General features: G+C 41.9%; 1 protein-coding gene across 1 annotated transcript in view; it reads right to left on the reverse strand.

Moving 5' to 3' along the window:
* Window positions 1-8585: 8585 nt before the first annotated feature.
* ARL8B (ADP ribosylation factor like GTPase 8B) overlaps window positions 8586-14500 on the reverse strand; it is a 65275-nt gene continuing 59360 nt past the window's right edge. Inside the window, exons 5-7 of the mRNA XM_065885055.1 lie at window positions 12180-12247; window positions 11527-11597; window positions 8586-9645 (exon numbers count right to left, since the gene is read on the reverse strand). Of these exons, the coding sequence (XP_065741127.1) occupies window positions 9596-9645; window positions 11527-11597; window positions 12180-12247 (189 nt within the window). The 3' untranslated portion in view covers window positions 8586-9595. The remainder of the gene's footprint in view (window positions 9646-11526; window positions 11598-12179; window positions 12248-14500) is intronic.

Raw genomic sequence — 14500 nt, forward strand, 5'->3', positions numbered from 1 at the left:
TGGTATCCTGAATTCTTTTTGTTAAAACATCCTAATTTGTAGTCTTTTAACACTTTCTTTATTGAAACACCCTAACTTGGAAGAATTGCTCACGGTGATTGTTCCCAGGTCCTGTCCTAGACCTATCGAACTCCAATGAAGTGTCCCGAGAATGTGTGTATAACAAGTGTTCTTGAGCAATTCTTAGCATCCGGCAATCTCAGGAAATATTGAGTTAGGTTACATTGCCTTTGTCTCGGAAATAGGATCTTTTTTAAAAAAGATACAGCGGTAGGAGTGAAGGCTGCCGCTGCCACCACCGAAGTATTTTTACTAGATCTATTTAATCATGTCCCCTCCTGCCCCTCCCACTGCCACCATCTCTCCTGTACAGTGTAGCAGTGACCTATTCTTTGAGGTGTGGGCTAGATTCCTGGTCACTTTACCCCTCTGTATCTGCTTCCCATAATTAATAAGGTGGCAAATGTCAGCTCGGAAGGTCTACTGCTTTCACGCGATGACTGAGCAGTTGAGGGGTTTTGTTTTCTTTTGCTTTTGCTGCATTTGAAAATGTCTGCTAGGGTTTGCCCTCCATAAGCTTAGACCATGTGCTTGGGAAGCAAGGCCTGACGGGTGGCCAAATCAGACATTGGCTGAGTGACCAAGGGAGTGATTAAGGATGATAAAGTTGTCACGTGGCACTCATCACATTCTCAGAGTCAGAGGACTTTTAGCAACACAGAGGAGGTATAATGGGGACTGAGAAGGAACCCAAAGAAACATTTGACTCTTAACACAAGGTAGCGGGCACATAGGAAGGCCCTTTTTGTTGGCTGAGCCGTATTCCTGTCCAAAATCCTGAGATAGGCCTGCCCAAGCACTGAAAAGAGTGTAAAGAGTTGGAGCGTGGGTCTTCTGCCTATAGATTCTTTTCCTCTGTGAAAGGCACCTAGGGACCCTGCTGAAAGTCCAACACCAGCGCTTGATCCTCAACTTTCGGATCCGCCTTCTTGGAACTTGCAAACTGAATGTGAATATTAAGGACCACGTTGTATGTTTCCTCCCTAAGTTATTTTACTGCAAATCTTAACTCACCACAGTCAACTACAGACCACATTGATAATAGCTCCTGTTTTCACATTAGAGACAAGGTCTAATAAAAACAAATCTTTTTTCGTAACCAGAGAAAACCATCTAACTTTTGAAAGATGTTTTCATGGTCAAACTGACAATACCTGCCAACTGTATATGTCTGGCGAGTTTCAAACTACTTTCAAGTGTACTCATTTAACCTTCGCAGAAAACCTTATATGCTCTGTTCCATAAACCATAAGGGAAGAAGTCAGGTTGCGGGTCTCAAGTCCTCCAAGCTAGTTGGCTCTAGGCAGAAAAAGCGCTACTGCCCTGCTTTCTCACACTTTAGTCCCAGAAATTTACTGTAACTAGCTGGCCCTCAAAGCAAAGAAAGACTGGTCCTTCTCTATTCTTCCCAAAGCAACAATGCTGACACTAGTGTCCTGCAAGGCACAGCCTAGGATTTAGGGGCCAGGTTCAGAAAATATCTCCTTCTCGAATTAAACTCAACAACAACGAAAATCTTGTGCTAGCCCTTTAGATTAGACCAGACTCCCCTGAAGGTAAATGTGGCTAAGACTGGAACAACACCCGTATCTAACTAGAAAACCCAACCTTAAAAATCAACTCCTTAAGAGACTGTTTTGTGATAGGTTCTTCCACACATAAGCTCACAAAAGCATCAGGGGACTGATTAAAAAGAACACTGAAATGCGCCGTGGTAAAAATGGGTGACGCCAAAGAGATAACAGCTACGAACCCAGACTCAGAAGTCCAGCTGCCAGGTGTTCATATCTTAGCGCTGCCCTCTGAGCAACCTTGGGAAGTTACTTTTCAGGACCTGTTTTCTGATCTGTAAAATGAGGGTGATAAAAACAGTACTTACCACATACGGTTGTGAGAGTTAAATTCTTTATTGTATATAGTATACCTACAACAGTGCCACATACATGGTGAGGCCTATTATTACTACTCATCTACTCTGTGTTAAGACCAGCAACTAGTAAAAGTACCTGGAACATATAAGGCGGAGGTCTGTTGGATGAATTAAATAACTAAGCCCCTACAATTTTCAAAGCACTATTTTAGGAGAAAAATGTGTCTAAGTCAACCGAGCATAAAATAGGACAAGGGCTAAAAGTTACCACAGTCTAAGAACAGTTGAAAAAGCTTTGAATCCTCGTCTAATTCCAGTTCTATTTAACTTAACCTGTTCCAGCTTCCACACATCAAGGTCCTAAATCTGTGTGATTTGGGTTACGTCCCAAAAGGTCATCCTAATTCAATCACCCTCTTACTTTGATAGTTGAAGGAGATGACTGCTTACCTCTATTTCAGTGCCTTTAAAGATATCCTCCACTGTAAATAAATAGACATTACAGTTTTGGGGATCAGTTTTGTGAGGCTGAGGGGGTGAATCAACGCACTAGTTTCCTAAAACTGCAAAGCCAGAAAAAAAAGCTCTGGCCTTCTTTCTTTTTTTTTTTTTGTAGGTACATGGGCCTCTCACCGCTGTGGCCTCTCCCGTTGCGGAGCACAGGCTCCGGACGCGCAGGCTCAGCGGCCATGGCTCACGGGCCCAGCCGCTCCGCGGCATGTGGGATCTTCCCGGAGCGGGGCACGAACCCGTGTCCCCTGCATCGGCAGGCGGACTCTCAACCACTGCGCCACCAGGGAAGCCCACTCTGGCCCTTTGATGACCCTAAAGGGTAGTCCCAGAGCTTCCTATATTAAATATCGGGACTAGTCTATAAAAAGGAGGGATTTTTCTACTCTAAGAAGTTATGGGGGCTTCCCTGGTGGCACAGTGGTTGGGAATCCGCCTGCCAATGCAGGGAACATGGGTCCGAGCCCTGGTCCGGAGAGATCCCACATGCCGCGGAGCAACTAGGCCCGTGCGCCACAACTACTGAGCCTGCGCTCTAGAGCCCGCAAGCCACAACTGCTGAAGCCCGTGCGCCTAGAGCCCGTGCTCCGCAACAAGATAAGCCACCGCCATGAGAAGGCCGCGCACCACAATGAACAGTAGCCCCTGCTCGCCCCAACTAGAGAAAGCCTGCGCAGAGCAACGAAGACCCAACGCAGCCATAAATAAATAAATAAATGTAAAAGGGAAAAAAAAAGCAAAAGGTTATATAAACAACCCAAATGTCTATCAATAAGGACCAGTTAAATAAATTACGGAAACCAGACAGTGAAAACCACACACAGTGAAATGGGAACCATACTACTGTCAAAGAAAATGAGGAATTCTCTACATAGGGCTGTGGAAATATCACTCGTACATAGCAAATGGAAAAAAGCTATGTTCAAATACCTCCTATACAAGAGACTTTTAAAAAAGTATATATTTCTACTTGTTTCCTGTATTTTGTATAAAACACTAGAAAGATAAATAAGAAATTGATGTAAGGGTGACCTGTAAGACCAGGTGGTAGTGGAAGAGTGGTTACTCAGTCATGGGTGGGATCAAGAGTTCCTACGTCTTTTTATGTATTTTCAATTTTTGAAACATGTAACATACATATGAAAAATCAACTTATTCAAAAAACAAATGGAACTTGGAGAAAATATGATGAGCTTTCTGGCCCACACTTTTATTTTTTTAAATAAAGTTATTTAGTTTTGGCTGTGCTGGGTCTTCGTTGTTGTGCGCGGCCTTTCTCTAGTTGCAGCAAGCGGGGGCTACTCTTCATTGCGGTGCACGGCCTTCTCATGGCGGTGGCTTCTCTTTGTTGCAGAGCACAGGCTCTAGGTACACTGGCTTCAGTAGTTGTGGCTCGCAGGCTCTGGAGCACAGGCTCAGTAGTTGTGGCACACGGCCTTAGTTGCTCCGCGGCATGTGGGATCTTCCCGGACCAGGGATCGAACCCATGTTCCCTGCATTGGCAGGCGGATTCATAACCACTGCACCACCAGGGAAGTCGCTTGCCCACGTGTTCCAACTACTATACCACTAAATCAAACACTGCAACTTTCCATCGAGAACTGATTTTCATCACCATTCATGTGCCATGCCCCAGCCCTTAAGTTACTGACGCGCCCAGAAAAAGTAGGAATAAGTTCCTAACCCTTCTTTGAAGGGAGAGGAGAGCTAGTAATTTCATAAATTGGCTCATGGTATGACAATTTTTCTTTAGGGTATGATACAAATAGAAAAAGGAGTCATCTAATTCATGTATTGGGTAACAGTAGATAAAAATGATGGACTCTGGGGCTTCCCTGGTGGCGCAGTGGTTGGGAATCCGCCTGCCAATGCAGGGGACGCGGGTTCGTGACCCGGTCCGAGAAGATCCCACATGCCATGGAGCGGCTGGGCCCGTGAGCCATGGCCGCTGAGCCTGCGTGTCCGGAGCCTGTGCTCCGCAACGGGAGAGGCCACAACAGTGAGAGGCCCGCGTACTGAAAACAAACAAAAGATGGACTCTGAAAATGTAGAAACAAGGTTGTACATTATGTGATACAAATTGTACAAAACTGAGGGTAGGCCAAAGCTGTGGATTATATAAGAGCTGGTTGGAGACATACTATAATTAGCAATCTGTTGATGTTCTATTTCCCATGTTCAAAAGGGAACGTATTGATTTTGTTGGGGGATTCCCCCCCACTTGCTATTTTAAGGACTATTTTCTAACTGCCCCCCGTTTCTCCAAGCTCTAAATAAATTTTAGCAGAACTCAGCAACACAGCAGTTATAAAGTGTTGAAACACTCACTCTAAACATTTGCCCCCAAATTGGTAGTATATCTGTGGTTTATATTTTTCCACATTGTATACCAGAATACACGTTTTTCTGCAGTCTGGGAGAAATGCTTTAAAATTTTTAAATGGCTTTCAAAGTATAAGCCCGTGTGGTTACAGCATTTCCTTCGAACAAAATATGTTATTACATCATTCTGTAAAATGTCTGTGATCTCCAGCCCTTAACTATGTTAAAAGTTACAAAATGTAAACATTTCTGTGGTTTCAGGATTATTTTCAAGCAGAAGGAACACACGCAACACTAACACAATCACTAGGACAGACACTAGGAGCAGTGGGCTTTTTCAACTCTCTTCCCTGCTTTCTGTTTCACCACCAGCCAAATCTCTAGGCTGTTAGAACCACACAGCCTGTGAGTAGGAGAAATAATATTAGAAATCCTCTACTCTTCATTTTGCAGAATGGAAAACTACGGAGCCAGAGGGGGTTTAGCAACTCACCACGGTCACACAATCAGTTAACAGCAAAGAATTCATTCTCTTAAATGCCGATCCAGCACTCCTGACAGAACCAAGTGAGCATTTTAAGCTGACAATTCTTTCCCCACCACAACCCTTTTATGAATGCAAGACCTGCAAGCCCCAGTAAAATGAGGCTAAGGTCCCCTCCCCCTCCCGATTCCTGCCAGGAAATGTGCATTACCTAAATCACCAGCTACCTTGGGATTTTAAAATAGAATTACCTCACACAGAGAGAGCTTGTTAATGAGATGGAAGAATGAATGACTACTGCTGTTGCTCAGATTAAGGAACTTTCCACTGAGTCTGTCTAGCATGTCAATGACTTGCTTCTGTTTCCCTAAGAACATTCAAGAGGCGGCAATTACAAAAGTACCCACTTTTATTAATAGCTGAATTTTAAACAGAAATTGTGTGGAGGATATTTACTAATCAACAGGAAGCACCTGCCCTGGGTTGTACATTTGTAGAACTGCAAGCTGAAGGGAAGACGGGCAAGCCTAGTGTTTGCTTTAACTGTCTTCCTTTTCAAGTATCTTCACTGATATACATGCTGCTGAGGGTACAACCTTTAAACTTTCTAACAAAATGAAAATATTTCACGTACTGAACATGGTGGCTCCCCCAATGGCACATTTTTTAGAGAACAGAATTCAGCCAATTGGATATTACAGATATGGTTCTGGCTACAGTAAATTAGCTGCTCCAGTTCTCAATCCGCCAACCCCTGAAGAGGTTGGAATTACCAAAGCAACAAGATTTCAGGGTAACTGGATCCTGCATGAATAGAATACACAAGGCAATTAGTTCCTCAGTCAAAAACAATAAACACAAAAGCAGACACAGTCCAACACACCCAATTTACTTGACAGAATCGAAGGGACTAATTTTACTTTATTAAGATTTTTTTTTTTTGACGTGGAACTTTTTATCTTTTTAATTTATGGCTGCGTTGGGTCTTCATTGCTGCGCGCAGGCTTTCTCTAGTTGCGGCGAGTGGGGGCTACTCTTCATTGTGGCGTGCGGGCTTCTCATTACAGTGGCCTCTCCATTGCGGAGCACGGGCTCTAGGTGCGCGGGCCTTGGCAGTTGTGGCACGTGGGCTTCAGTAGTTGTGGATCGCGGGCTCCAGAGTGCAGGCTCAGTGGTTGTGGCGCATGGGCTTAGTTGCTCCGCGACACGTGAGATTCCCGGACCAGGGCTCGAACCCGTGTCCCCTGCATTGGCAGGCGGATTCTTAACCACTGCGCTACCAGGGAAGCCCTGATGTGGATCATTTTTAAAGTCTTTATTGAATTTGTTACACCATTGCTTCTGTTTTATGTTTTGGTTTTTTGGCAGCGAGGCATATGGGACCTTAGCTCCCCGACCAAGGATCGAACCTCACCCCCTGCATTGGAAGGCGAAGTCTTAATCACTGGACCACCAGGAAGTCCCCAAAGGAACTAATTTTAGAAGTCTCAATTTTTGAAAGCAAACATAAGACTCAGAAGCAGGGTGAAGCAAGCTAAACGTATATCCTCTCCCCAGCCATGCCCTCAACACACTCCTCTTTCGAAAATCTCTTTATAGGAAGCTATTGAGAAAACAAGCAAACTGATAGCTTGACTAAATGGCTCCACTGATTCAATAAAAGAATTTAAACCTGATACCCAAGTACTTCTACCCTAGAAGTGCAAGATCACACATCCAACTGACCAACACAATATGGCTGCACAGAAGGACGGTGTGCATACGGAGGAAGAGCCGAGTTGAACTTCTCTGAGTAAAAATACATAAAATCGTTTCCCCAAGAGCTTTGATGGGATAAACGTTCACTTCTATAGTGCAAAAGATAACATACTATACAAAACAGGTCAAATGTTTTACTTTAAAAGTGTGCCTCTCTGGGAAAAACTACCAGGCTTGATACTTTAAATCTTTTCATTCTGGAACTGAAGTCAGCAAGTAGACATATCTTGTAATTTCAGTTTATTAATAGTTTTGTTATGATTTTTAAAACCAGATTACAAAATGCTTAACTAACTCAATACTTATTTTTAAAAAGTCCTAAATTTGGTGTATTATGACAGCTTACAAGTAGTAGCATTTCCTCCACCCCACCCTTCGCCCCATCGCAAGGTCAATTCTGTGGATATTTAAAAGTTTGTTTCTATTTTAACTAGCTCACAGACCCAATTCTTTAAGAGCTGAGCTGATTTCTTTCTAGCACATGGTCTACAGACCCTGCTCATGGTAACCTTCTTTCCACCCATTTCCAAAAAAGTCAGCACCTTCCAGCATGATGGACATTTTAAGTTAAAACCGTCAATACAACCCTCAAAATGCAAGTTTATTGAATAAAGCTGAGAAGAGCAGTAAACAGACAAAAAACGCATCCACCTAAATAAAAAAATTCACATATTTACAAAGTTCAGTAACTGTTAGGTTCCACATGCAGAGGTTAATGCACAGGAAAATGTTGGTAGTAGTGTCTGGATGTCTTGAAACCCTGGAAGCAATGAACAGACACACAAACACATTACGGTTTAGCTGTAGGTCAATTAATGAACCTACGCAGTCCCCACAGAGTCACACATTCTAGTTCTGATTCCTCCTTTTAGGCACAAGCAAATTGCCACATTCTTTGTAATGGTTCACAGTGACCATTAATGGTGTTGAAGTACAGTAGCAAGTTTAAATATCCCTTCATTTACAGAACCATCCATCCCATCAGGGAAGTATGCAACATGCTTCAAAGAATAAGAACAGAATTTTTAAAGCCAAGATTCTACTCATAAAAACGTGAATGGAGAAAAGCAAATAGTGTCTGTGCAACACGGTGCAGTATTTTGTACAGAATATCATTAAGGCCATGGCAGTCTATAAATTAAAACTGATATCATTAAAAGAACTTACTGTTGACTGCACTTTGAGTGCTCAACATGTTTGGAAATGCACTGTCTACATGAGTGCTGCATAACAAAAGAAACAAAGTCACACATAGTGTGAGGCAACACATAAGCAAGTGTACCATAGGGTTTTATCTACTACAGTGGGCTACGTAACAATTTACAAGTGCTCCAGTTTTAATATGTCCCTTTATGTGCATGGAGATCACTAAACTACAAAACATGTTCAGGTAAGTTTTATACATCTCTGTATCATAGAAGCAAACGACAGACAGCATCACTTCCTCACCTCTGTGTGATTATTCAACAACCTGAAGCCGTTGTGCATGATTACATCAGATAAAGCAGGCAGGTCTAGAGTTGTCACAATAAACAAGATGTCTAGTGGCACCAGACAACAGAGTGCCAAACCTTACATTGATAAGAGAGAAAAATAAGAATTGTAATTTGTTTATAAGTATCTATTGTGCTGAAAGTCAACTTTATGACTGAATATAAAAAGTCAAGAGTCGGAGTGTCACGCAGCAGCGCTGGCTTAGTGGCTGGAGAGAGAACAGACAGGTGTTTTGAACAGTCTGACATTCTTAACACGTTTATTATATTGGCTGGAATGCTCTAAATTCATGAAAGCTTTTGAGAAAATCTTCAATTCCCAACCCCTTAAAAAAGTGTGTTGAACCAGGAAAAAGAAAAGAAAAAATATAGAAGTAATGATCTGGACAGATACAAAACAGCATGCCTCAGTTCCTCCCATACCCCCAACTGCTATCTGGAGAAGAACTCTCAGAAGGCAGAATGTGTTTAAAATTCATCGCCCAAGATCTCGCCAGTGTAAAGAAGGAACAACAACATAGATCTGGTGCCTCTATTCACTCTCTGCAGACCATTTCTGAAATTCCTAAGGTGTAATTATACATTTCACATGCATTTGTGAGATATGCAAACATTTTGTTTCTATCCCACGAGTCAGGCTAAAGGTTTTCTAAATACTGTGTGTGGCACTAGAAACTTCATGCTGTATCAAGTCAGTATCAGTATTAAGCTACTGGACTCTATAATGAAATATTGTAGACAGACATTTACCGAAAACCAATATAAAAACCTGGCCCAGAAAGACCAGAACAGAAATATGCCATTTTTCTTGATTTAAGATGGTCAAAAGTGTGTTTTTTTTTAAAAAAGCTCTACACACTGTTTAAGACAAGTATGTATAAGAAGCCTTTTTATGTGCTGACTTTATCATGACAACTCTAGCTGATTCTTTATGAAGGATTAAGGATACACATCTTCAGCAGTGCACATGAGAAATAAACTCTGAAAAAGGCAATTTCTTGGGTTTAGGAAGGACCATATTCTGGGAAGTACTTCAGAGGAACGGACAATAATTCTAGGATTGTAGCCAGGAAGGACTGGAAGACTTCAGGAGATGCTTCAGCTTCTTCTAGATTTTGAATGTTGAATAAGCCACTGAAGTGTGATATCTAAAGATGGAGGGGAAAAAAGTGAAGATGTTACGATGCCAAAGTTAAGAAACTAAGTATCAGAGAATATTTAAAACGCAGCTATTTCAAAGCATATCCTGGGCCTGCCCTCTTCTTTTCTGCCTCTATACTACTATAGTTATATAGATATCTGTATCTATCCTACTATTCTTCACTCCCTGACCTTCAAGAGGTTAATCTGGAAACACGAGAGACTGAAGAGTCTCCAATTTAAAAGCTAAATTGTGTACAGAACAGCTTGTGCCTTCCTTTATTCATTCAAAAGTTTACTGATTGCCTGTAAGATCAGGTATTGTGTGTGAAGCTCCAGGATGCAAAGAGATGGGAAAACCACTCTCCACCCTCGAGGAGCTTTCAGTATGCTGGAAAACATGCAGGTAGTCGTCTGGGTTTGGAGGACAGCCTCCACAGAATTCCAGGCAAAAGAAAGAGCAAAACGCATAGCATAAGCAGAGGCATGAAACTATGTGGAGCTCTGGCTGGATTACAAGCGATAAGATGTGGCTGAAGCACAGGGATGGGTAAGCGGGGGTGCCACTCATTGCTACGGCTAGAGCAGGGGTTCTCAAGCTCACCCTTTTCACATTTGGGGCTGGATAATTCTTTGCTGTGCATAGTACAATATTCTGCAACATCTATAACCTTGACCACAAGAAGCCATTATCACCACCCCCCCATCCTCAGCTGTGACAAGTAGTGGCTCCAGATTATCTCCAAATGTCCCCTGTGGAGCTCAGCTGTTTTCAGTTGAGAACCACAGGCCTAGAGGGAGCCAGGTAACCTTGTGTGCCATTCTAAGATGCTCAGAAGTTTGGATTTTATTCTCAAGTCAACAGGAAGTCATTGGAGAATGTTGAGCAGGGAAACCATACTGTTTATTGTAAACTGTTAAGTTTACTGTAGTAAGTTCAACAATGGCAACCGAGGAGGGCAACTTGGAAGGCTGCCATTATAGAGACTATCACAACAGGAACAGGAAAGGGCCGAAGGCCTGAAGCAAATCAAGTGCTGTAGGAATGGAGAGGAATAAAATGAGGAGCATGTTCAAAATACAGAACCTAACAGGACTGAGCAAATGCAGGGGGTGAGAAAGAATCTTCTGGCCTGAATAAGTGTGTGTGTCATGGAGCTGCTGACTAACAGTAGCTAAAGGAAGAACAGGCTTGAGAAAAAAAGACTAAGAATTCGGCAGTAGGCACACCAAGTTTGAGATGGAGAAGGTAGCACATGGAGATGTCCAGCAGGTAGTTTCATCTGTACAGATCTGAGGAAAAGATGGAGACTGGCAAGACAGCATCGTAGAGGTGGCAACTGAAGCTACAGTGGCCGAGAATAGCCAGGAAAGGCACTTAGATTGACAGGACAAGGCAGCTAAGCAGGACTGGTACTTTGCTATGGCAGTCCTAGGAAATTAATACAGACATTAAGTAGATAAAGGGTATTCTGGGCTTATCCTTTAGACAGCTAACATATTGCAGTAATATATTTTGATTTTGACACATGCAAAATCATAATAATGCCTATAGACCAATTTTTGTAAAGTCTTATTTCAAAAACATCATCCTGTTATAATGCACAGCTGGACACTAGCTCTGCAAAAATTAATACAATAAATTGATATCACATAATGCTTAACTTCGTGTGTCTTTTGCATTTACTTCTTTAAATAGCGTGGAGCAGATTCAGGATATTATATTTGTTGTCAAAAGGTATAATGTGTACTCTTTTTCCTGAGACAAAAGCAATAGTACTTTATAAGGGAAATCACTTAAACAGAAATGGAGATAATAAACAGTAAAAAGCATGAGACATCCCTCCTAATGATACCCACTTCTTCCACAAACACCAGTCATTTCTTACCTATATTATCCTTTTCTTTGCAAGAAATTGAATAGCAGCAAATTTCTCTATCCTGAATAGCAGACAGATTCCTATAAAAAGCAGAATTAAGAAAATAAGTCTGTGCTTAAAACAACTGTCATCTTTTCACTCACTGCTCAATTTTGCTTGTTTTTTGAATTACTATACAGAAGAAATTATTTTACTGATACTAAAATTTTACGGGGACTTCCCAGGTGGCGCAGGGATTAAGAATCCACCTGCCAATGCAGGGGACAAGGGTTCAAGCCCTGTTCTGGGAAGATCCCACATGCCATGGAGCAACTAAGCCCGTGTGCCACAACTACTGAACCCATGTGCCACAACTACTGAAGCCCGCACGCCTAGAACCCGTGCTCCACAACAAGAGAAGCCACTGCAATGAGAAGCCTGTGCACCACAACAAAGAACCAATGCAGCCAAAAATTAATTCATTCATTCATTAAAAAAACAATGTTTAAGGGGAAAAAAAAATTTACGGGTTCACTTTTCTAGTATGTCAAGTTTATGTACTCCAAAATCTGACTATGATCATTACTGAATAATACAGCAATGCTAAACAAAGCAGTGAGCAAAACAGTATAATTCAGAACCAAATTATTTTTAAAAAACCATCATTCATTCTTAAGACATACATTTTTTCAATTAGCTGTTTCTCATCCAAAGCATTAGGAAGATCTCTCTTGTTTCCAAGTACTAGCACCTTTAAAAAGAAAAGACACTGAATAAATTTTACATAAGAAAATGTCACAGAAGCATACCATATGCATATCTGTAGACATTAAAATCAGGATGTTACGTCATGCCATAATTAAAGTATATTTATGTGACTGGTGGCCTATCTCATTCATTTAATCATTCAAATTAGAATTTACTCTAACTCCTACCATGCACATGTCCTTAATTCAATATGTGGCTGCCAACTTCTATTTGAAATATTCTAAGTCTACAGTATACATTCTGCTATTTCTTAATAAATCTTTACCAAAAAGTGAATATGATCTTAACAACCAAGGGTGGAGGAATGAGTTTAAACTATTTTTATCTGTTAGTCATTAATCTAACAGTAAACATGTAAATAAGCCTTTAAAATTCTACACCCATCCTATAAAATATAATGTATAAATATTCTAAGATAATGGATAAGCCTGGGGATCAGAATAAATGCAGTAGCCATAAACTCTGAGAATAAATATCACCATCTGATTGGTAGATGTGCTTTGAAAAACAAGGAAAGCGGAGAGGGGCGTCCCAATCATCACTCTATCTTTCCCAGGTACATCCTTTCTGCCTTATGAAAAGCAAAACCTATGAGTACATATAACGTATTTGATAACATCCTTACTGAGTCAACGTTCTCTAAGAAACTGTATCTTTGACCAATCCTAAGAAAGTACACGCCATGTCTACCTTGTCATCTTGTTAAACACTTGTCAAACCTATTTCTTTCATTTAATACATGCCCCTACCCCGACCCCTAACTCCAAACATGGTGACTGATTCTATTTCTAGGCCCTAGACGCTTAGTTCTCACGAAGGAGAAAGAGCCAAGGACGGAGACAGACAGCCAGGGTCACCAGGAGCTCCCCGGGGAATGCTAAATCACAGGGGTCAGAGAGCCAAAAGCCAAATCTCAACACCTTCGGTCAGCCCGTCCTCCCCTCCCCAACTCTTACCCCTCTCTACACTCTTATTTAAGTCACCCCACGTTCTCAACCTGGACCTGTGTGAGTTTTAAAAACTGCATCATGGTCATCTGTGATCAGTTGTCAGTTTGGGGGTTGCCTGACATCTTAGCCCTCTTCCTACATTTAAGACATCTTCCACCTTATGAACCTGCCTCCCGATAAAGCTTCTTGCTTCTGTAGACAATTTCTTTTCCAGCCTTCCTTTCTGCTAGAGAATGGACACATAATCTAGGATCAACCAGAACTATGAATGCAGAGTCAGTACTGCAAGAAAGTGGGGATAGAGAATCCATTCTGCTAGGGAATGGGCATCAACTAAATGACCTTCCAATCGGAGCAACTGTGTCTGGTGTTCAGAAATTGCATGAAGTCACCAGACTTACTCGATGGTGTAAGTCTGGATGTGGTCCTAGCAGCTGCTGAGCCTCCCTTGTTCCAGTCTATTTTCTGAAGATGGTTATGGGCAGCCTTCTCCCAGACTCGGTGAGCTACCCAATATCCTTTCAGTAAATTCCTTTCTACTTAAATCAGCTTTCTATTGCTTGCAACTAAGAACTCTTACGGTGACCAAGATAAGACTGATTCTTTTACTCATGGTATGTAGAACTAGTTGTTAACATAGAAGAAGAAGAATAGACTTTGAAGTCAGAAAGACATGGAGTCAAAACCTAGCTGTGCCAAAATGCTAATGACCATGTGATCTTGAGTGAATAACAGCTATTACAAACGAGGGATCACACCATCGACCTCAATACCTTGTGAGGATTAACTGAGACAACATACCTCGAGGATCTGACACTCGTGAACTGGTCATGAGGGTAAAGCCTAGTCCTTTTCAGCATCCCTTAGCTCAACAAACGGCACCACCTTCCATCTAACTAAAAGAGCCAGGAACTAGGAATAATTCTTCATATCTTCCCATGTAAAACATTACCAAGTCTGGTGGCCACTCTTCCTAAAGATCCTTCCAGTCTATTTCCTTCTCACAACCTTGTCTACAACCACCCTAATCCATGGTACTCTATTTTGCCAAGACAACTTCAATAGCTTCCTAAAACTGTCCTCCTTATTGTCACGCTTCAATCCATTCTTAAAGTGACATCAGAATGATTTAGATGATAAATCTCATCATTTAAAAACATCCAGGGACGGCTTCCCTGGTGGCGCAGTGGTTGAGAATCCGCCTGCCGATGCAGGGGATGTGGGTTCATGCCCCGGTCCGGGAAGATCCCACATGCCGCAGAGCTGCTGGGCCTGTGAGCCATGGC

Source organism: Phocoena phocoena, chromosome 10 (genome assembly GCF_963924675.1).
Source record: "Phocoena phocoena chromosome 10, mPhoPho1.1, whole genome shotgun sequence".
NCBI lineage: Eukaryota > Metazoa > Chordata > Mammalia > Artiodactyla > Phocoenidae > Phocoena > Phocoena phocoena.